This window comes from Lagenorhynchus albirostris, chromosome 12 (assembly GCF_949774975.1).
Source record: "Lagenorhynchus albirostris chromosome 12, mLagAlb1.1, whole genome shotgun sequence".
Lineage (NCBI taxonomy): Eukaryota > Metazoa > Chordata > Mammalia > Artiodactyla > Delphinidae > Lagenorhynchus > Lagenorhynchus albirostris.
The window spans coordinates 9,140,942-9,166,004 of record NC_083106.1 but is presented as its reverse complement, the minus strand read 5'-3'; the positions used below and the strand labels follow the sequence as shown (position 1 = coordinate 9,166,004).

Sequence of the window (25,063 nt, the reverse complement as noted above, 5' to 3'; positions counted from 1 at the left end):
TAATTTTCAAACTAAAAGGGAACTCTAAAGCTGTCTGGTCTGGTAGTTTTAAACTGTGTATGTGGAGAATCCTTTCTTTGAAATAAAGGTTTATGCGAGCTCCTCTGGGCGACCTGGGGAAGGAGCCCTGGGGTCTCGCCCGCTGACCCTCAGCACCATTCCTCTGGCACCTAGGTGGAGGTCATTCATATATAACACTCAGTTTGATAACACAGATCAGACCAACTCCCTCCATTTGTAGACCAGACTTCCCAGACCAGTTTAATGACCTAAGATGGCTAGTGAGTCAAAGGCAGAATTGGCTATAGTCTAGGTCCTGAAGTCCAGAAATCGAGCACTCTCTCCTGTATATACAATTGGCACATACGATGTACAAGTGACATAAGGAGCCTACATTGCTCAGCATCTCTCTTGGCTTCCTTTAGGTGGTATGCTTGTGAACACAAAAGCCAAAAGCCCCATGTTTACTTCCAGGAATTAAGGAAACTGCTCTCGAATCCATGGTCCTTACTATGAGAATAGTTTTAAGCGAACCATGTTAGAAGCCCAACATTGACACTATATCTAAGCCTTATACAGTTTCATTATTTATAGCTAACTTCCTCTATAAGGAAGAGAAGAAAGGTTACGTTAGTTTTCCATAAGAAAATCCTGTCTGTGGCCTCAAAGATAAAACACCCCTCCATCCCAGAGGGCCCACTTGTGGCCTGGACCCTTCCCCCTCTGTTACCTTTCCATAGGGCACCTTGCTCTCCAGTCGCTAAGGCTGGTGTCATACTCCACAGATATAATTCGGAGAGCGGGACAGTCTCTTGCTAACCACGACTACATAAAACAAAAGGTACAAAAGGGAAGATATGAATTTCCACTGTTCCACTTATTTCCTAGCAATTGGAATTTGTAACTAAAGGACCCTTGTAATACTGACAACTAGTAAAAGACTGCATTGGAGTAAAGTATAAAGGTGACTAGAAACTCCAGCATTTTATCTTTTTATATCTCTGCTCATAAGGTGATATTGCATAAGGTCTATGCAGGTTTCAAGAGAATATTCTCAATTTTAATCTGCTATGGCCAAAAGCAGGGCCTGTTTTTGGAGTCTAGATCAAATTGGCTTTTTGAAAGCATTTAATAGAAAGCTGTGATCTCAGGACAGACAGAAGAGTGTGACGGAGGTTAGAGATTTGACCTGAGAGCTCAGATACTAATTACAGTTACAGTTCTGTCTCTGTGGAGCCGAGGTTTATCGTCATCTCCATATTTCAGTGTCACCAGAGAAAGAGTGCCAACCACTCTTTCTGCTGATACGCCCTTGTGAAGGTGGATAAGCAGAAGTGGGACAAAGCCTCAGGAACTGTTTATACATATTTACAGCATCAGTTTTCACTGAGCTTTAGATAAATTTCATTCAATAAATTAATGCCAAAGTTTAGGCTCTTTAGAAGAAATAATGTCAAAGAAATCCAAAGCAGAATTACTTCTTCAAAGTTTTTCCATTTTATAATTATTAAAATCACAGAACTAGCCAGCTGTTATTAATAGATTATTTATTGAATTATATATATATATATTTTTTGAATTATATTTTTAATGGAAGTGGACTATTTTACTGGCCCTTGCCCTTTGCCCATTTTTTACTTAACAGAATACTCTTATTAGAGTCATAGAATGTACCGTAAATTATACAACACAGAGTGATAAGCCCAGTTGTTCATGTAACATATTATAAGTGTCCCTAAGGAAAAGAAAAACTGCATGGAAAAAAAATCCCAGTAAAAAGAGAAAAGTAAGCATGTCACAGTGAGGACTCTAAAGGCCGGTGACACAGCAGTGTGTCGGGACAAGGGTGGCCTACCAGAGGTAGCCGCTTCCTTACCTTGGGCCAACATGTTGTATACTTGGTTTCATCCTCTGAAACCTTTCCAGTTAAATTCTGATCATTGTCCTGCTGGCGCCACGTTTTGAATGCTGCTCCCATAAGGCCATGAATAAACAGGACATCTGCTTTAATGGGCTGACTAACAGGGGAGAGAGTTTTTAAAAGAAGCAGAAAAAATGCATTATTACTTTGATAAGAATCTACACAGCACTCTCTTTGGATGGTGCTTATTTTAGCGGGTTTATATGACATAAAATAAACTTAATTAAGGCAAGCTTTATAAGCACAGGTTTGCTGAGGAGCCCTAAAGGAGTTCTGGCAAAGACATATATGCTGTGTGCTCACTGCTCTCTCTGTAAGGATGGAAACACAACTAGGCAGGCAGACCAACCAAAATCAACTGTAATGCGCTTAGTGATCAATGAAGTGACAGATGTCATAGATTACCCTCCAAAGAGTTCCATGAGAATATTACACAAATCAATAAAAGTATTTAAGAAATTAAATCATATGCTAGTGTAGTTTCAAACTCAGTATGCATGAAAAAGATTGTTTTTATCAAGGAAAATGATGTTTATCAGAAACAGAGCAAATGAGATTTTAAAGTAACATTCTTTCTTTGTATATGCCATTTAAAAAAAATGCAATAGTATATTACTTGCAAGCTATTTATAATACACACCCAATTATGTAACACATATAAAATACATTACCATATTATTTTATTTACAAATTAGAATTAACCAGGAAATCTATTTTTCAAGTTAAAAAAAAGTTCTTGCTATTTTCTGAGGTATTAAAGTGCCTGACAAAAATCTAAGAAATGTGTAATTTTTTCATTGTGGTATATTTATTGTCTTAGCAATGATACGACTGGAAATAGTGACCAGAAATAACCTTAAGAAAACAAACAAAAAAAGAAATAACCTTAAGAAGGAGTATGAGTCAAATTTATTACAACTTATTCCTTCCGATACATGCTTTTATAACCTCGCCTAAGCTTTCTCTAGTCCCTTGAGTTCTAGGCCCAGGCTGATTTGGTCGCCTGCATGTAATAATGTCCTAGCTCCTTCTCATCCAGATCAACCTCTACAACCCTGATCAGTTAATAACTTAGATTTACATGAAAAATGTAATGAAACAAAGAAGAAATATGCATTACAGAGTTTATGTGAGACATGTTATAAAAGGTGAATGCAGCCTTCCTGAAGGTAAGCCGCTGGTATAAAATAACCCTGGTAATTTAGCTAGTTCCATACTTTCACGACAGCTTGCAATGCTTCTGAGGTTATTAGGGGAAAACTGTTTCATTAAATAAGGTATTTTACTTATTTGTAAGGTATTTAACTTATCTAAATTATGCAGAAAGAAGTTAGAATATTAAGCCCTTGAAGCATTACGTCCCCACAGGGACAAAGAGGCTCTACCCTGCCTTCTTACCTTGTGCGGTACTGGGGGTGCAGCACGTACACGCCGTCCTGGTACTTATCTTGCACAGTCTCTCGGTCTAGATTAGCCAGGGTTCTGGCGGCGTGTGAGGCCTCCATAATGTGGTGGGACTTTATTGCTTCTACCAGTATCGAAACCCAGCCTGGTGAAAAGAACACATTCCCTAAACACCAGCACTAATCCGTCTCGGACTATTGAGAGGTTTTCAGACTGAAAATGATGGGAGGAAGGCAAACCTCAGCATCTGTCTACAAGAAAAAGCCCTACCACCACAATTACATTCTTCCCTAAGGCCCCCTGGGTCCCACAACACAATGCCATGATTTCCCCAGCCAGGTACTCCTTAGGGATCTCAACGAAGGTTAAGAGCCATTTTCTTTATTTAGAAAATCTAACAGAAGTTGTAATTACTAGAGATGAGGCCATAAATGGTAAGAAAATGTCATATTTTGCTTTAGCAAAAATTATTAAACTCAGTGAGTTGACACTAGTTATTTCATTCTGATTGGCATATTAGCAGCCCTTAATAATACACGAGTGAGTAGTTTCTTAATAATGAACTTGTCTGACAGACAAAAAACTTGTAAAACCTGAGGTTCAGGAAGGAAAAACTCATTTTTTTAAATTGAAGTATAGTTGATTTACAATGTTGTGTTAATTTCTGCGGTGCAGCAAAGTGACTCAGTTATACCTACATATACATTCTTTTTCATATTCTTTTCCATTATGGTTTATCTCAGGATATTGGGTATAATTCCCTGTGCTATACAGTAGGACCTTGTTGTTTATCCATTCTATATGTAACAGTTTGGAAGAACTATTTCTTAAAGGGAGACAAACACTTTGTGCAGTACAATTTCATTTATTATTAAATGTTTTTGTTGTTTAAAACAGTGTATTGCTTTATGAACATAAATATGTAGGCAAAATTTATGCTTGTGCGTGCATGCACACACACACACACACACACACACACACACACACACACACAAACACACAAAGATCTAGAAAGAGGCACCAAACTATTAAAGTCACTGCCTCTTAGGAGGGAGTTGGGGTTGTGGAGGGCTCTGTATAAAGCTGGGTTTAATTTTTTGCTATATCTGTGTTCTCCGAAGTATTTACAATGAGAGTCTATTCATGTATTATTTAATTTAAAATAAAACAAAATATGGGCTTTGAGGTCAGAGAGACTTGAGCTCAAATTTCTGTCCCTTGCTTACTTGCTATGGAAACTCAGTCAAGTTACGTGGTTCATTTGACCTGAAGGAAGGTTCTAATAAATTAATCTATATAAAAGCTGCCATTTCCAAGCGCAGCAGGTGCTCAATAGAGAGCAGCTTGTCCTCCCTCTTTCATCCTCCCACTTTCTGTGGCAAAAGTGTTGAGAAACACTGATGATAGGAGGCCATTATTTAATAATCCAAAAGAAATTTCAGACCCAATAATTCTTTAACAATACTCTAATTTGTAATATTAGAAAATCCCTCTTCAAAATCTCTTACAGAATGCTTTACAGTAATTAATGTTTTAAAATTCTACCTATAGAGATATACAAGTATGTTATTGGTATGTACAAAAATATGGCTTTATTTTTAACGGAGTCACAAGAAAGGAAACACAAGAGAAAGCACGGCACAAGCCATTTCTACAGCATTTTTTAGTTGGCAAAGTATTTTTACAATGCCTGAGATGCTTCACCTAATGCTCCTTGGAAAACTTGTGTCTTTCTTAAATATTTACTGTTTTTTAATTACATAACTTCTGAATACATTTTAATTGTAAAAATAAACAAACAAAAATAGCACTTAATAATGAACATCCCGCTTTAGCACTCCCATCATTTCCCAATTCCCACTTATATCCTCAGAAGTAATCAAAGTTAAAAGTCTGGTGGACACCCTTCCAAACCTTTTTAAAAATTCAGTTACATACCTATAATTTATGCATATACACTATAGCTCCATATGCTTTTTTTTTTTTTTTGCCTAAATGGAATTATACTATTCCTACTGGCCTGTGACTTGATTTTATACTTCAGCCATGTACACAGACCAGTTACCAATAATGAAATTGAATCAGTAATAAAAAAAAACTCCCAACAAACAAAAGTCCGGGACCAGATGGCTTCACAAGTGAGTTCTACCAAACATTTAGAGAAGCATTAACACCTATCCTGCTCAATCTGTTCCAAAAAATTGCAGAGGAAGGAACGCTTCTGAACTCAAGCAAAAAGGCCAGCATCACCCTGATCCCAAAACCAGACAAAGATATCACAAAGAAATAAAATTACAGACCAATATCACTGATGAACATAGAAGCAAAAATTCTCAACAAAATATTAGTAAGCTGAATTTAATGACACATTAAAAGGATCATACACCATGTATCAAGTGTGATTTATCCCAGAGATGCAAAGATGGTTCAATATCTTCAAATCTATCAGTGTGATACACCACATTAAACTGAAGAATAAAAACCATATGATCATCTCAAAAGATGAAGAAAAAGCTACTGACAGAATTCAACAGCCAGGGGACTTCCCTGGTGGCGCAGTGGTTAAGAATCCACCTGCCAATGCAGGGGACATGGGTTCGATCCCTGGTCCAGGAAGATCCCACATGCCGCAGAGCAACTAAGCCTGTGTGCCACAACTACTGAGCCTGCGTTCTAGAGACCACAAGCCACAACTACTGAAGCCCACATGCCTAGAGCCTGTGCTCTGCAACAAGAGAAGCACCGCAATGAGAAGCCCATGTGCAACAAGACCCAACGCAGCCAAAAATAAATAAATTTATTTTAAAAAATAAAATAATAAAAATAATTCAACATCCATTTATGATAAAAACTCCAAAAAATGGGTATAGAGGGAACATACCTCAACATAATAAAGGCCATATATGACAAGTCCACATCTAACATCATACTCAATGGTGAAAAGCTGAAAGCATTTTTTCTAAGATTAGGAAAAAGACAAGGATTCCCGCTCTCTCCACTTTTATTCAGCATAGTTTTGGAAGTCCTAGTCTCACCAATCAGATAAGAAAAAGAAATAAAAGGAATTCATATTGGAAAGGAAGAAGTAAAACTGTCATTGTTTGCAGATGACTTGATACTTTATACATAAAAAAATCCTAAGGTGCCACCAAAAAAACTACTAGAGTTCAACAATGAATTCAATAAAGCTGCAGGATACAAAATTAATATACAAAAATCTGTTGCTTCTATACACTAACAATGAACTGTCAGAGAAATTAAGGATTTACCACTTACCATTTACCACTGCATCAAAAAGTATAAAATACCTAGTAATAAACCTACCTAAGGAGGTAAAATACCTGTACTTGGAAAACTATATATAAGACACTGATGAAAGAAACTGAAGATGACACATACAGATGGAAAGATATACTGTATTCATGGATTGGAAGAATTCATATTGTTTAAATGACCGTACTACCCAAGGCAATCTACACATTCAATCCAATCCCTATCAAAATACCAATGGCATTTTTCACAGAACTAGATCAAATAATTTTAAAATTTGTATTGAAACACAAAAGACCCTGAATAGCCAAAACAATCTTGAGAAAAATAAACAGAGCTGGAGAAGCCATGCTCCCTGACTTTAGACTCTACTACAAAGCTACATTAATCAAAACAGTATGGTACTGGCACAAAAAGAGACATACAGATCAATGGAACAGAATAGAGAGCCCAGAAATAAACCCACACAATTATGGTCAGTTAATCTACAACCGAGGAGGCAAGAATATTCAATGGACAAAAGACAGTCTCTTCAATAAGTGGTGCTGGGAAACTGGACAGCTACATGTAAAAGGATGAAATTAGAACACTTTCTTACACCATATACAAAAATAAACTCAAAATGGATTAAAGACCTAAATGTAAGACTTGAAACCATAAAATCCCTAGAAGAAAACATAGGTGGAATACTCTTTGACATAAATCATAGCAATATTTTTTTTGGACCTGTCCCCTAAGGCAAAGGAAACAAAAGCAAAAATAAACAAATAGCACCTAATTAAACTTAAAAGCTTTTGTACAGCAAAGGAAACCATCAACAAAACGAAAAGACAGGGCTTCCCTGGTGGCGCAGTGGTTGAGAGTCCGCCTGCCGATGCAGGGGACACGGGTTCGTGCCCCGGTCCGGGAAGATCCCACATGCCACGGAGCGGCTGGGCCCGTGAGCCATGGCCACTGAGCCTGCGCGTCCGGAGCCTGTGCTCCGCAATGGGAGAGGCCACGACAGTGAGAGGCCCACGTACCGCAAAAAAAAAACAACGAAAAGACAACCTACTGAATGGGAGAAAACATTTGCAAATGATATGACCCATAAGGGGTTAATATCCAAAATATATAAACAGCTCATACAACTCAACATCAAAAAAACCCAAAACAACCTGATTAAAAAATGGGCAGAAGACAGGAATAGACATTTTTCCAAAGAAGACGTAAAGACGGCCAACAGGTACATGAAACAATGCTCAACATTGGGAAATGCAAATCAAAATCACAATGAGATTATCACTTCACACCTGTCAGAATGGCTACCATCAAAAAGAACACAGCTAACAAATACTGGCAGGGATGTGGAGAAAGGGGAGCGCTTCTAAATTGTTGGTGGGAACATAAATTAGTGCAGCCACTGTGAAAAACAGTATGGAGGTTCCTCAGAAACTACAAACAGAATTACCATATGACCCCACAATTCCATTCCTGGGTATATATCCAAATAAAACTAAAACACTAATTTGAAAAGATACATGCACCCCAATGTTCACAGAAGCACTGTTTACAATAGCCAAGATATGGAAGCAACCTAAGTGTCCATCAGTAGATGACTGGGTAAAGAAGATATAGTGTGTGTGTGTGTGTGTATATACACACACACACACACACACACACACACACACACACACAATGGAGTACTACTCAGCCATAAAAAGAACGAAATTTTGCCATTTGCAACAACATGGATGGACTTGGAGGGTATTATGCTTAGTGAAATTAGTCAGGTAACAGAAAGACAAACACTGCATGATACAACAGAAAGACAAACACTGTATGATATCATTTATATGCAGCATCTAAAAAATAAACTAGCGAACGTAACAAAAAAGAAAGAGACTTATGGATACAGAGAACAAACTAGCAGTTACCAGTGGAGAGAGGGAAGGGGGGAAGGGCAGGATAGGGGTATGGAATTAAGAGGTACAAATTACTATGTATAAGATAAATAAGCTACAAGGATATATTGTACAGCACAGGGAATATAGCTGATATTTTACAATAACTATAAATGAAGTATTATCTTTAAAAATTGTGAATTAGTATGTTGTATACCTGAAACTTCAGCTATACCTCAATTAAAAAATACATTAAAAAAAGAAAGGTAAAGCACAGAGAAAAAAAATTTTGGGAAAGACATGGACAGAGTCTCAATGACCTGTGGAACAGAATCAAGAGATTTAATATACAGAATTGAAGTCCCAAGAGGAAAGAAGAGAGAAAAAGGGACAAAAAAAAGAATATCTAAAGATAGACAAGCTGGAAAGTTTCCAAATTTGCTCAAAAACATCAACTCACAGATTCAGTCAGCTCAGTAGACCCCAAGCAAGATAAATATAAAAATAGACTAGGCACTTCATAGTCAAACTGCTGACAATCTAAAAAGAAGACAGGAAAAAAGACACATTTCATATAAGAGAAGAAAAGTGGACATAAGAGACTTCTCATCAGACAACACACACACACACACACACACACACACACACACACAGAGCATGGGGACAGAAGCCTGCTCTTGGTGTCTTAGAAACATGCCCCCAAATTGCTGCTTTGTTATCAATAAAAGGTTGATGTTCGGCTTGGGTCAAAAAAAAAAGAGAGAATGGAATGATATTTTTTAAGTGCTGACAGAAAAAAATAACACACTGTCAACAAAGTACTCTTTATCCATGGAAAATAACCTTTCCCTGGATAATAAAATAAAGGCAAAGTCAAGACATTTTCAGAAAATGAAAGGTGACAGAATTTGTTGCCAGCAGATCCAGGTCTTTAGGATGAAGTGAAATAATATCGGACACAAATTTAGATAGAAAAGAAGGAAGAGCGCTGTATATTATAAACATGTAAATAAAAAGTTTTCTTACGTTCTTTAAATACCACTTGACTGTTAAAACAAAAATAACAACAATATATTGTGAGGTCTATAACATGTGGTCTATAACATATTATGGTCTATAATTATGACAATACCACAAAGGATGGCAGAGTGTATAAACTGAATTATACTGTTGTGAGACTCTCACGTTATATACAAAATGGTATAATATGCACTTAAGATAGACTGTAAAGGAGAAAAAAAGAAACAAAAACCAGAGAGGGGACAAATTGCAAGAGCAAGACAACAGACACAACCAAATTATCAATAATTACATTAGAGCTAAAGAGACAAAACACTTCAATTAAAAGGGATTATCAAGCTGAACTTTTTAAAAAAGATGCAAGTATGTGCTGTCTTAGAGACGTACTTATTTTTAGTCGCAGAAAAATGAAAGCAAAAGAAGGGAAAAAGACAAAAGATATGTAATGCAAACAGCAAGCATAAAAAAAAAAGCCAGTATGGCTATTTTAATACCTGACAAAGCAGACTTGAAGAAAAGGAGTATTACCAGTGATAGAGACAATACTTAATAATAAAAAAATGAACATTTCACAAGGAAGAAAAATCTGATAGAACTAAAGGGAGAAACAAATTCACAATCACAGTTGAAGAATTTAACACGTCTCAGTAATTCATTAAACTAGACAAAACTCGGTAAAGATCTGGAGAAGATTTGAATAATATGATCAACCAACTTGGTTGAACCGTTATGTATAGAACACTTCATCCAACAACTACAGAATATTCCTTCATTTCAAGTGCACATAGAATATTCACCAAGATAGACCATAAAATGGGCCATCAGATAAGTGTCACATTTCCAAAAACTAAAATCTTACAGGGTGTGTTCTTTGAATGCATGGAATATTAAACTAGAAATCAAAGACATACGACATCTAGAAAGCCATTAATATTTGTAAGTTACGCAGCACACTTTTAAGTAACTCATGAGACAAAGAAGAAATCGTAAGGGAAATTAGAAAATATTTCAAACTGAATAATGATGAAAATACAATATATCCAAAATTTGAGGGATGCATCTAAAGCAGGTTAGAGGAAATTTACAGCTCTAAATACCTATATTAGAAAATAACTGTAATGACTTTAAAACACGTCTTCAAATTCTTTTGACACCATTCTCATCAAGAGGTGATGGGTCTAAACCCCTTCTAAATCCCTTCTCCTCAAATATGAGCTAGCCTTGGTGACTAACTTTTAATCAATACATCATGGCAAAACTTACTTCCAGTGCTTGACTATAAAAGGCAAAAGAGCTTATACCTGTCTCTCTCTTGGAACATTTGCCCTTGGAACCGAGCCATCAGGCTTTAAGGAAGCCCAAGGCGAGTGCTGAAAGAAGCCAGTGCCCCCAGCCCCGGCTGAGCTCCCAGCTGAGAACCAGTACCAATTTGCAAGCCATGTGCATGAGCAATCTTCAAAATGTATCCTCCATCTCACAGCTGAGCTGCCCAGCTGATGCTGCATATAGCACATAAAGGCCCTGTCTACTGAATCTTGCCCAAATTTCAGATTCATGAACAAAATATATGGCTGCTGTTTTAACCAGTGAGTTTTAGGGTGGTCTGTTACACAGCAACAGATTAACTGAAACAAGAAAAAAGGTTAAAATCAGTGATCTAAGTTTCTACCTTAATAATCCATAAAAAAAGAGGAACAAATTAAACCAATACAGTAAGTGGTCCTTTATAGAAAAGTCTGCTGATCCCCGAATCAGATTTTCAGCAAGTTAAAAACTTCTGCTGATCAAGACACTCTTAAATGTAAATTAAAAAAAAACAAAAACAGAGTGATACAAGAAAAAAATGTAAATTCATCATTTCTAATAAATATTGTTGAACATATGCATGTATATGTGCACATAGGTATGTATATTTATTTGTGTATATGCATACATATATTTGTATATATCACCCTGATTTTTCCACTGAAAGAGCCCAGAAGCAAAGACACCCCAGGAGCAATAAGCACAGCTAGACAGTACCCAGATCTTGGTCTCTAAAATTCATTCTCTACTGAAAGGAAACAGGATTCTTTGAACAAATGAGCCTAGAACATCTTGTTATACTGGAAAGTAAGGAATGCCTCCCAAAATGATGTGGGCATATCAAAGGACACAGGAGCCAATTTGCCGGGCTCCTACTAACCAAAGCTGAGACAATCTGGCATCAAATTTTTAAGTACAATAATAAGTTGTAAACTATTAAAAAATAGGAAACCATGTGCCCATACTGATAGGGAGGGAGGGAGGGAGGGAGAGAGAAGGAAAGGAGGGAGGAGAGGGAAGAAAGGAAGGAAAGAGAGAAGGAAGGAGTGAGAGGGAAGAGCTCTTGCTTACAGTAGAATGCCAGATGCTGAAAAGTAAACGAGGAAGGGATGCTGCAGTTGGAAAATCACCGTTGTGCAACCATCATGATAAAGACTGGATCAGGCAGGAGTTTTCATCTAAAGTACTTCCCCACAGGTGGTTTATTAGTTGCAAGGGGGAAAATCAATTATACAGTGGACTTCTTTTTAGTCTTACTATGCCTCTTGGTTAACCAGATCATATAAAAGATAATATAAACAATTAGATGGTCATCATGGCAAAAACTGCTCTCCTGTGACTGTCCACACACTGATTATCTTAGGTGTGGACTACCCACGTCTCAAGCAATTCCTTGCCCCTCTAAAATGACATGCTCTAAGGAACCAAAGCTAACCCTAAGCAAAGTCTTAAGCCTATTGAAAAATTAGCGTAGCATGAATGAGGGGTGGAGGTGGGAGAAAAACAAAGGACTGGATCCAAAATACTCGGTATGTAAAGTTGTTACCTGAGCGAACTATAGTAGAATGAAGATGTTCATTCAAAGCCATATTTCCAAGGATACGCATTATATTTCTCTGTACTTTAGGACAGTCCTTGTGAAGTTGGTACAGCCTCTGCAGTAGTTGTAAGCCTCCATTTGCTTCAATTTTATCACAATGTGTGGGTATCTAGCACAATAAATTAATGAAAGCTCACTTTATGTTGCACAAATTCACTAACCAGGTGACACAGCATGCTGGGGGGCAGCCAGGTGGCTCCTGCTCAAGGAAGAGACCCAGAGAGACCCCCCCAAAACTCTCAGCTCAGCTCAAATAAATAAGCAAACCCCTATCTGTGTGGGAAGTGCTTTAAAATCACTGAAAAATTAAGGCCACTAGGACTTGTGACATTTTTATTCTTAAAGTTATTCTGCTTAGTTCTTGGTTGGATGTAACTACAATGTCATTATTACAGAATTGTTTCAATTTATACTGATACTTTGACTGGCTTGAAACTACCTTAAAAGGTTCTCTACCTTGAGAAATCTGCCACCGGATAACAGGAAATAATCCCCCTGTGTAAGTGGCACATTTTGCTTCTGGCTACAAGAACTCCCATATAGAGATAAGCAACATCTGTGGCCCTACACACTACCCCACACAAGCCCACAGCTATGGGGCTCTCCTAAAATTCAAGAGTTGGAATTTTTTTTTAAAGAGGAAGATCAAGTAAAAATTAAAAAGAAAGAAAGAGGGATGTGAATTTTTAATGGAGAAAAGAGATAAAAGAAAGCCAAAGGAAATATATACATTAAGGTAAGGTGACATAACTGATCAACAAGCCATTACAGTCTGCCAACGTCACCAGCACAGCCTTGCCTCTCCCCAGCACTTAGTTTTATCACTTATATCACTTATGTGATATCATGTCATGTATATGCAATGATTTTCACTCTCTAAATTTTTATTAAATTTTACCACATTTTATATGCATTTAAAAAGTATGCCTTTTAGACATATATCAAGTGAGATATTAATATGTTGAGAAGTTTCTGGAAAGGTAACTATTACATTCCATGCACTGGACATTCTACTGCAGATGCACCTATTGTTTCGGAAATCAGACATAAGTCACAAAAAAATCAAGCTTACTTTCCCACATTCCCTTTTTAGTGTGTTACCACACTAACGACTGCTTTGTGCTCGATTCCTGATTCCCCCCGAGGGAACTGAGATGACCAGAGAGCACCATGCTTTTGTGCCACGTCTAATGGTTCCCAATTAAACTGGAGCGTTTAGAACCTCTAGGATGGTGTTTCTCATGATGTGGGACGAACCAACTACATCGGCCTCACCAGGGATGCCTGTTAAAAATGCAAGCTCCTGGACTCCACCTCACATCTACTAAATTACAACTGCTAACTGTGAGCAGGAATGTGCATTTTAACATGCTTCCTGGATGATTTTTATGCACTGATGTTTGAGCACCACAAAGTTTGTTGCTTTTTTCTTTTTAAAATCAAACTATGATGATAGAAAAGTTGTCATAATGCCAAATTTTTTTTTTAATCATTGACATATGTATGCTGTGGTTAAAAATCAAGACTATGGTCAAATAAATACTTTTTCCAAGTATTTACCTTTTTTCTATCTTAACACATCTTTCGCAAATATTTTACTGGAAATTAACTCCCTGGTAATGTTACTTGTAAAAATTATCTGAGAAAGGTAATGCAAGACAGCATAACACAAAGGTAAATGCCATATTTAGACAACAGGTTGCTTTATGAGCAATTAAGATTAAATCCATTTTTAGAAATACTTAGCAAAAGTGAAATTCATGTATTGGTGCTAAATCATGATTATCAATTCTGACAATTGAGAAAAAAGCAGAAATTTAAAAACAAGCGAAAAGCTTTTTTTTCTTTTATAAAAAATGAGAATTATTTCCCTTGAATGAACCAACATGTATAATTTTTTCAATGTGATCATAAAAAGTAAACCATATTTTGAAAATGTAAATTACCTCAGAATGTTTTACTAAAGCTTCCAAACAGAACATTTCCACTGTAGCTGAAGGGACTTCTCCAAAACTTTCAGCATAAGGAAGTCCATTTCCTCCAAAACACCATAAACCACCCTGAAAGTGAGATAATTAGAATTCTTAGTGAAAAAAGTGTCTAATATTTTTTGTTTGACAACAAAAACACCTCTGTACCATATACAGTATTAGAAAGAACTAATATGTAAGACTCAAAATATTCTGGAAACTTACAGGGAACTTTCATTATGCAAACTGTTGCTAGACTAGAAAACATATGGAATTATTCTTAGAAGAGAGCAGTCTTTGAGACTTTCTCAATTCTTTCCTCTGTGTCCTCTTATCTGAAAGTATGGAGACTAACACATAAATCTTGACCAGTAGGAAAAGCCCAGAGCCGAACAAATGTTCTAGTGTCAGATTATGCCAGTTCAGTCTACTTAAAAATCTATCAATCAAAATAACAGAAAAGGCATTACTGGAAAAATTTAAAATAAAGACAATGATAACAATGATCAGAGAGCTTTTAATTTAAAAAAAAAAGGGAATTCCCTGGCAGTCCAGTGGTTAGGACTCAGAGCTTTTGCTGCCATGGCTTGGGTTCAGTCCCTGGTCGGGTTCAGTCCCTGGTCGGGTTCAGTCCCTGGCTGCGCAGCGCGGCCAGAAAAACAAGAGAGAGAGTTTTAATTTTTCTTAAATTGAAATTCAGGTTCACATGGAAGAATAAACAGAAGAATTAGGAAAATTATGAAACAGAAGAGTAGTGGGGACTAGTCTTAATAGATATTAAAATATATTATACGAATAAATGGGGAAAAGAAAATTTCAACTATTAACCACAGATCAGTAACATGCAATAATCTCCTAAAAATCAGTGAAAAATACCAACAAGGCTATAGAAAAATAAGCAACAGTCATGTTGCTCTAAATGCCTCTAAAATAGATAAGAAAGGATATTTTACATCTATCAGACAGGTGCGGAAATAAGACATTCTCATTACCCTGCTGCTGGTAATATCAACGGGCTACTTCTATGGAGGACAATTTAGCGACAGCTGTCAAAATTACAAGTGCCCATGCCCTTCAACAATTTATCCTACAGGACACTCACACACTGGCAAAGTGATATAGGTACAAGTTTGTTCATTGCAGCTTTGTTTGTAAGAACAAAAGATTGAAGCTCCCTAATGTCCTTCAGTAGGGGGTTGGTTAAATAAAGGATGGTACAATTATACAATGGAATGCTATGTGAGTCTCTTCATATATTGATATACATCAGTCTCTACGATAAACCCTTAGGTGAGAAAAAGAAGGAGCAGAGAGTGTGTACCATATGCTACCATTTGTGTAAAAAAGTGTGTTAACTACATGTGTATATTGGGGTGGGGAGATACAAGGAAGATTTATTACTGTATCTTCTTTTGAAGCGCTTTGTATTTGAACTAGGGGTCATAATTGTGTGCACACAGACCACCTGCTGGCAAAAGAGAACAACTACAAGGTAGTGTCTTTCAAAAATGTATATATAAAGCCCAGTGTTTCCTGTAGGAAATACAGTCCATAAGTTTCTGCATTCTGAGCTAATTTATAGGGTTCATGGTTCAGTAAACCTAGTAAATGTTCAAAATGTTTGGCCACTCTATAATTCTTATTCATGCTGTCTTCGCTGATATAATAATCTTTTTTTCTGAGTTTAAACATGCTTGGATCTCAAAGATTCATGCTATTTAAATGGAGGATTGGGGGCTTCCGTGGTGGCACAGCGGTCAAGAATCCATCTGCCAATGCAGGGGACACGGGTTCGAGCCCTGGTCCGGGATGATCCCACATGCCGCAGAGCAACTAAGCCCGTGTGCCACAACCACTGAGCCTGCACTCTAGAGCCCATGAGCCACAACTACTGAAGCCCACGCGCCTAGATCCTGTGCTCCGCAATAAGAGAAGCCACCGCACTGCAATGAAGAGTAGCCCCTGCTTGCCGCAACTAGAGAAAGCCCGTGTGCAGCAACAAAGACCCAATGCAGCCAAAAATAAATAAATTAAATAAATAAAATTTTAAAATAATAAAATAAAATAAATGGAGGATTGGGAAGGACTAACTCATTGACAGTCCTTGCCTCCTCCAGCAGAGATAAGGGTAGAAGGTGGACTGGTAGGCTTTGGGGGGTGGGAAATTTTTCTTAAAAACCTACCACCACAACCTGCCTCCCCCAAACCCCTCTCCTTACATCACAGCTTCAAATCATCTGACCTCTTTCCAACCTAAATGTTCCAAGGAAAGAACAGGGAGAAGGAAGAGAAAAACGATCCAGGATTTTCCTTTTTCTTGATCATTTTTAAAGTGGGATATAAGAGTGCAGTTCAATTTTATCCTTGTTGGCAAAGCTTTAAGTTATTTATGAACTGCCAAATTGTGTGGCAGTAAGAAGCATACGCAAAAAGCAATAAATAAAATGTATAAATTCATAGTGTGATCATACAAAGTATTTTCTAACTCCTAACACAAAAGTCAATATACATGGGTACTGCTTCTTTATCACTGGATTAAGATATACTGAAAAACAATTTCTTAAGGATCAAAGAAATCCAGAGGAAGAGGCAGAGAGAGTGACAATGTTAAAAATAACAATAATGGGTAAGGCATAAAAATTAAAAGGAAACGATAATAATAAAAGCATAAAAGGAAATGTCAACTAATCAAGTTAGTAAAGAACTTATATCCATATTATATATGAATTATAGGTGTATAACAAAGCTTTTTACGTATCATTTTCTTATTATGATACTCAGAGACACAACGTTACTATGAGTTAACGTGGTATTTTTCCAATGCATTTCAACAGGTTTATACCAGCCAAATAATTTAATACATAATAGGTATTTTCCTACCATATAATCTACCTTCCAACTAAACATAACCCTTAGAGCTATCTCTTTTTTCTTTGTCATACACAAATGCTTTGACTCACAACAGAAATGTGCCAGTTGTTATTTAAGTATATAAGTTTGTGTACAGCTGGCTATTTTAGCAATGTCATGATGCATCCATTCATTATTCAGTAAATAATTATTGAGAGCATACTGTGTCTGAGGTACTGTACTTGGTACTGGGGAGATTATAAGAGAAATCAGAAGAAGAAAGAGAAAAACAGAAGAGAAAAACAAATAAGCAAGCAAATAAATATATAAAATAGTTACAGAATGGGAATAATGCTATGAAGGGCAATAAATGCAACAAACATCTGAGATAAAGAGGAAGGTCTCTCTGAGGAGCTGACAAGCAGAGATCTGAAGGACAAGAAGGAGGCAGCCATGTGACAAGCCGGTGGCAAAGCAGTCCAGGCAGAGGGAACACAAGTAGATACACAATGAGCAAGTTTAAGGAATGGAAAGAAAAGGCCAGTGTGGCTGGTGCAGTGTGCATGAGGGAGGGAGGGGAGGGGAGGGTCAGAAAGGTGGTAAAGAAACAGAGTCAGGCAAGCTGACGCTGAGGCCTGCTAAGAGACGCAATGTCTGAAAATAATGATCTATTCTCCTACAAACACTTAGAAATGAGCTGGGTTTGCTTTGTCTCTGTACTTACACCTGATGAGCAGATTTACCCATAACCAAAGTCGGAAGGAGGGAAGGTACAGGGAGTTCGCAGATGACAATGATGGGTTCATCCCAACAGAAGGCATCCTTGATCTGCGCAGCTGTACATCATGAGGAACTTGCAGAACCTTGGAAGCCTATCCATCCCTCTGAAAGCAAGCTGCATAGTCTCCTGTTTTGTGTAAGCATCTCTGTAGGTTTCCAAATCCTCTGGCATTAAAGAAATCTCCCATCCTTAAACCCCAACTATTGGCATCTTCCTCTCAATCACAACCCATTGCTATACTTATGCAGATGGATATTAGAAGTGTCTTGATGCAAAGACTTCAGACCTTAATGGCTTAGCTGATTTCAGAGAGACTGGGAAATTACAAGGGAAGATGATAATACTAGAAATGCAAGATTTTAGCTGGACTGTCCTTAGCCAAGACCACAAAAGCTTTATGATGGGAAATCATTTCAATGTACCATACCCACTGTTCTCTTGACTCCAGGCAGTTTGCCACATTAGATCAAAAAGAAATCACAATCTAAAATGTCCAAACTTCTGCATCCCTGGTTGCATCCTTAGGCTCTAGGTCACGTTCACCTGAGGTCCTCTAACCAATGCTGAAACTGGAGACAAGCTGACTGATGGGGAGTGTCCAGATGGTAACAAAAACCAAAACAAGACTGAAACCCGGATCCTGACATCAAAGAAGGAGCGATCTTTATAGTTATATCTGGGATAGTAGAAGACCAAGGACCACCCTGGCCTGCCCCCCGACCTCCCACCAGAACTGCAGTCAACAAATTCCCAGGCAGATCTTGGATAGCTACCAAGGCTTTAGATGTGGGAGGAGGTGACAGATGTGGGAGAAGTGCTTTCACTCTCACTGACCCAGTTCTCCCAATGAACAGAAAGAATAAAAGGAGGGAAGGCAAATCACTGCCAGGGTGGGTGGGGCGCAGGGAGGATGGGGAGTTTTGATACTGCTTCTAGCTGTGGTTGTGGGTCCCTTTGTTTTAATATGTGTGAGAGCTAATCTCTGTGTTTCTTCATAAAAAATTACAACCTTAGAGCCCTGCAACTTGTGCAAACTAACGGCGTAAATGACGTTCATTGTAAAGCATGAGTTTGTAACCCAGGTCATCCTTAAGGGTCTGGGTAGATAGAATTCAGGGGAGAGAGGAAGTAAGCTTGGCTGGGAAAAAATTACATCTTTATCTTCCTAACACTTAACTAAAATTTTTCATTGTATTCAATTATAAACACAGACAATAAACCACAGAAACAGCTGCAGTCTGTGTGACTCTCAACAGAAAGCGCAGCTATTTCCCCACCACATATCACTTGCTGCAGCTATCTGAAAGGAACATTATGCTCATCGTTCCTTTGCATGCCAACTGCACATTCTCACACTGGTGACCTAAAATCGACACTGCATCTAACTCTCAAAAGGTTCAGGGTGGAAACAGCAAATGTGTGTGAATAGACATATAAAAATATATCTATAGAAAGAGGGAGAGTAAATGGGGAATGATAAAACAAATGGGATAAAATATGAATAACTGGCAAATCTAGTGAAATGTATTATTGTTGCAATTCTTTAAGTTTGAAATTGAAGTACATATATTAATTATATTACAAGTTTTTTATTTTGATAACAATATTTCAATATAATTGGTCTCCCACGTAATGCTATGAATTGTATTTTATGCATCTAGTAATGAGTTCATAGACTTTACCAAATCACCAAAGGGATGCAACTTTGGGAGTACAGACATTAAGAAGCCCTGCTCTAAACCCGATCATAACTGTAGGCTATCTGCTAAAGCCCAGAGGAAGCTCTTCACGTGAGCAGTTTTGTACAGAAGCAGCTCACTCCACTTGAAGGGAGCCTGGGGATTATCACGGGACAGGTTTGTCATAAACTGATCAGATCACTAAAAGCCAGATGGATGCCCCTCCCACTCCTTCATCCCCAACTTACTGGCATATAAAAAAATCCAGAGCCTGACTCAACTGGAGAGGGGGTGGGGAAATAAGAGTAACTACGATGGAGTTGCTTACTGATCTGATGAGATGGAACCTCAGAATGGAAATTAAACATTTATTTCAGTATTAAACTAACTAAAGATGTGCTCCTTCTTTAAACTGCAGGCTGAGGCCATGACTTCTGGGCAGAAAAGAAGTGGCATAGTGTATTCAACCACTCTCCTCTTCACTTAGCAAAAGGTACGGAAACACTGTAGAAGGTGACAGAACACTATCAGAGGCAGAGGGATGGTAACTGAATAGTAATGAGCAGAACATCTTCTGTGCTGAAAATGAGGAACATCAGGCCAGGTACCAGGAGCTCTGGCACGGGAGCGAGGAGAGAAGTGAGTGACAGCAGTGGGAGAGGGCCGTGGGTGGGATGCCTTGCAGGAGCAGCTGACGCTCTTTGCAGGGCAGGAGAATCAAGAAGAGCCAGGGACATCTTACTCTCAGAAAACAAAGGTGCTCTCACTGCCACCTTGGGGATGGAATTTAAAAGGATAATGAGGTCAGCCTAAGGAACAGGTTCTGGTGGCCAGGCAGTGGCGCTCCGAGCATCAAAAGGAAAACAATGACTACACTTCACTGGAGCGACTCCAAGACACGGTCGAAAGGAGGAATTATAAAAAGTATACTAGAGAAGTCATATCTACTGATATGTCCCGAATTTTTCATAAAAACAGAGATGAGGAAAAGACAAATCATTCTGTTGACTGAAAAAAATGAACAACGTGAGAGTTGTGAGTTACGTTTTATTTTGGGCAAAATGAGGACTATAGCCCAGGGAGACAGCGTCTCAGACAGCTTGGAGGAAGTGCTCCGAAGAGGTCAGGGGGAAAGGTCAGTATTGTGTATGATTTTAGAGAAGGGGGGACGTGCTGTCAAGCACACATGTTGCCCGAGGCTTGCTGCTCGTCACCAGGAGCAGTTGTCACCACTAACGATTTCAGTGCTTTTCTAGATACGAGGAGATGCAAGAACCTGGGCTCATAAAATCTTCTCCTGAAAATGTCTAACTATCTGAAGGCCTGTTCTGCCAGTTTTTCCCAGAGCACCGAGCACCTCATTCCCGATCTCCGCCCTGAACTCCTTTCAGGCTGTGTTGATGGTCAGTGGCTGCAGTGGCCAGTGACTTAATCCTTGTACAGGCAGATGGCGAGTGCCAATTTTTAGTTGGCAATTCAATTGGTAAAAGAATGTAAAATACTATGATTTGTTTTGCTGATAAAATACTTTCTCCTCACTGAGTTGATTAGTTATTATAGTAATAGTGATTATAATTTGTTTTGATTTCTCTTAGAGATATAAGAGATATTTTACGAAGACAAAAGTCTTGCTGAAATGGTACCACAAGAATAATGGCATTCAGTAGTCACCCTCGGGCGGGCCGGAGTTGGAGTCTGTTTAGGATGCTACACCTAGGACGCTGCTTTGATTCACTCAGAAGCCCTCTGCTGTGTGTGGGTAGTTGTCTGCCAGGTATTTACATCTAGTCAATGGGAGTAAGAGATGTGGGGAGAGAACACCAACACCTCCATCAGAAGGGGCGCCTTTTCCCATCTGAAGGCAGCCTTATTCCAAAGGAGTGGAGCTTCCCCGTGGAGCACTCAGAGCTCTGATGACACTGCAGACACTGCCTTCCTCACCTAATGCATGGTTTCCTTCAGTTTTCAGACTCCTTGCCACCAAACAAACTTTACACTCTGTAACTGTGCCTAGTGGCACCTTCCTGTCAATCTTCTCACCACCCCCAGGGGCAGGCACAGCAGTAAACAAGGGCCAGTCCATGCCTGGATCACAAAAAGTAAAGGGCTCAGACTTAACATGTAATGGGAAGCCATTTGGAGGGCTTCAAGCAGGAGTATGACTGGATCTAACTTGTGTTTTTAAAACGTCACCCTGGCTGCTGTGAGGACACAGAACTGGAGAGGTAAACTGGAGGCTAGAGGTTGATGTGGTGTCTGCAGCTCACAGAGGTGATGGAGACGCGATAAGGAAGCTTTCTGGATCCAGCAAGATGGTGAACTTGGCTTCCAGTTGTGGACAAAGAACGTAGCCTGCCATTACAGAAAACAAACAATGCGCCCGCCATCAAGCCTTCAGCCACGGCAGCACCCCCACCCGCTGTGTGCCTGAGGGGAATTCAGGACGGAGGGAAACGTGAAAGATTCTGTGCTCAATACTGGCCCTAGATGGTTAAGGTACATACCTAAGGAATAATTTCAGTGAGCCCAGATTCTTGCATCTTCCCCTACATAAAATCATTAACTTGAGATGTCTGTTCTTTGTGATTAGCAGTAATCTATGATGTTCAACTACGTGGCTTTTTTTCCCAACAAAACTCAATATTTCTGGCTCCTCCCTTACCTCTATGGAGCAGTTCCTCAGAGTTATATGAGACGCTGTTTCCTGGGCTACAGTCCTAAGTAAGGTTCCCTGCATAAAACTTAACTCACAACTTTAGGTTGTGTGTTTTTCTTTAGTTGACATGGTGAGCACCTCCCATGACAAACATGTTTAATAAAATATAACAAAAGCTGGGCTTCCCTGGTGGCGCAGTGGTTGAGAGTCCGCCTGCTGATGCAGGGGATGCGGGTTTGTGCCCCGGTCCAGGAAGATCCCACATGCCGCGGAGCGGCTGGACCCATGAGCCATGGCCGCTGAGCCTACACGTCTGGAGCCTGTGCTCCGCAACGGGAGAGGCCACAACAGTGAGAGGCCCACGTGCATAAATAAATAAATAACAAAAGCTATTTTAAAACAAAGTAAATAAATAAATAAATAACTAAATAAATAAATAACAATAATTAATTTAAATTTAAATAAATAATTATTTAAAATAAATAAATAACAAAAGCTATTTTAAAACAAAGTCAAGTGCAGGGACTTCCCTAGTGGTCCAGTGGTAAAGAATCCGCCTTACAATGCAGGGGACGCAGCTTCAATCCCTGGTCAGGGAACTAAGATCCCATGTGCCGCGGGGCAACTAAGCCCGCGCGCCACAGTTACTGAGCTCGTGTGCCTCAGCTAGAGCCCACACGCCACAAACTACAGAGCCCATGCGCCCTGGAGCCTGCATGCCACAACTAGCGAAGAGAAAACCCGCACGCCACGACTAGAGAAGAAGCCCACGCACCTCAATGAGAGATCCTGCATGCCTCAACGAAGATCCCGCGTGCCACAACTAAGACCCGATGCAGCCAAAAATAAATAAAATAAACAATAAATAAATCTTTTAAAGAAATGAAATAAAACAAAATCAAGCTCTAAAGAAAATAAAAATAAATAAAGGGAAACCCTTGGGTGCTAGAATTGAAAACAGAACATTCAGCAGAAGCGATAAGCACATAGCTGATGATGTAAAATTCCTGCAGGCACCTCAGGATAGGCTTTTAACACTTGTTCAGTGCAGAAGGTGTGGTTTTGAGTCTCACATTCTATGGGAGCTAGATTTGAGATCCCTATATAAAGGCAGAACCTTGGAAAGATTGCCTCCTTGTCTATAAGAAAGTCTAGAAAAACTCTGCCCAGCAGCCCATGAAAGCAACAAGAAGCCTGTTTCTGCTTGGGGCTTTGAGTGAGAAATCACAATCCTAAGACTCTGCCAGCCATAGATATATCTCAATTTATACTACCTATGTGCTACAGAAATTCCAAACTGAGGAATCAATATAAAAAACTAGTCCCTAACAGTGAACTCCTAGGGTATCCAAAAGAAGCAAACACAAAAACTGCTCTGTAGAGATAAATTTAGAATCTGAGGTGCTTGGGACTCCCATAGAAAACAATCAATCTGGCTAAAGATAAGCTCACAGTAAAAATGATTAACACATGTTAATCTACAGTGTAACATAAGGGGGAGTCTGTGCCACCACAAACAGGAATTAACCCCCAATAAACTGAAATAATAAAAGACTATGAAAGAGACTCTAAAATTATTTTTAAATGAAAGGAAGAAGAGAAAGCAAGATGAACAGGACACTACGAAGAAAAGATGATGGTGGCCAGGAGTAAGTGGCTACAGTGAAGGTGGTGAGACAAAGGGATTCAAGGTATACTTGAAGGAACAGCTCACAGTAACTGCTGATTAGGTGAACCTGGAAGAAAGGAATCCAGAATTCCTAGGCTTTAGCTTAAGCAACTAGGTGGGTGCTCTGCCCTCTACCAAAATGAAAAAGACTAGAGGAGGAAGAGCTTTGCAGAGTGTGGGTGGGTTTGGCATGTAAAGTTGGGATGCCTATTACACATCCAAGTAGAGACGTCAAGAAGGAGGTTGAATATTCAAATCTAGAGCTTAGACGAGAACACAGGGCTAGAGATATTGAATTTAGGTATCACCAACATAGAGGTAATATTTTAAAGCCTTGTCAATTACTATTCATTCTTCAAGATGCGACTTCAGAGTACTTCCTATGAAGGCTTTTTTTTTTTTTTTTTTGTGGTACGCGGGCCTCTCACTGTTGTGGCCTCTCTCGTTGCGGAGCACAGGCTCCGGACGTGCAGGCTCAGTGGCCATGGCTCACGGGCCCAGCCACTCCGCGGCGTGTGGGATCTTCCCGGACCGGGGCAGGAACCCACGTCCCCTGCACCGGCAGGCGGACTCTCAACCACTGCGCCACCAGGGAAGCCCCCTATGAAGCCTTTTTAAAATGGTCTTTTTTTTTTTTTACATCTTTATTGGACTATAATTGCTTTACAATGGTGTTGGTTTCTGCTTTATAACAAAGTGAATCAGTTATACATACACATATGTTCCCATATCTCTTCCCTCTTGCGTCTCCCTCCCACCCTCCCTATCCCACCCTTCTAGGTGGTCACAAAGCACCGAGCTGATTTCCCTGTGCAATGCGGCTGCTTCCCACTAGCTATCTACCTTACGTTTGGTAGTGTATATATGTCCATGCCACTCTCTCACTTTGTCACAGCTTACCCTTCCCCCTCCCCATATCCTCAAGTCCATTCTCTAGTAGGTCTGTGTCTTTATTCCTGTCTTACCCCTAGGTTCTTCATGACATTTTTTTTTTCTTAGATTCCATATATATGTGTTAGCATACGGTATTTGTCTTTCTCTTTCTGACTTACTTC

General features: G+C 39.1%; 1 protein-coding gene across 2 annotated transcripts in view; it reads right to left on the bottom strand.

The window, feature by feature from the left end:
- SERAC1 (serine active site containing 1) overlaps window positions 1-25,063 on the bottom strand; it is an 81,464-nt gene that overhangs the window by 5,290 nt on the left and 51,111 nt on the right. For both annotated transcript variants that reach the window (XM_060167953.1, XM_060167952.1), the window contains exons 9-13: window positions 14,350-14,463; window positions 12,350-12,512; window positions 3,320-3,470; window positions 1,877-2,018; window positions 731-825 (exon numbers count right to left, since the gene is read on the bottom strand). In XM_060167953.1, coding sequence (XP_060023936.1) covers window positions 731-825; window positions 1,877-2,018; window positions 3,320-3,470; window positions 12,350-12,512; window positions 14,350-14,463 — 665 coding nt within the window. The remainder of the gene's footprint in view (window positions 1-730; window positions 826-1,876; window positions 2,019-3,319; window positions 3,471-12,349; window positions 12,513-14,349; window positions 14,464-25,063) is intronic.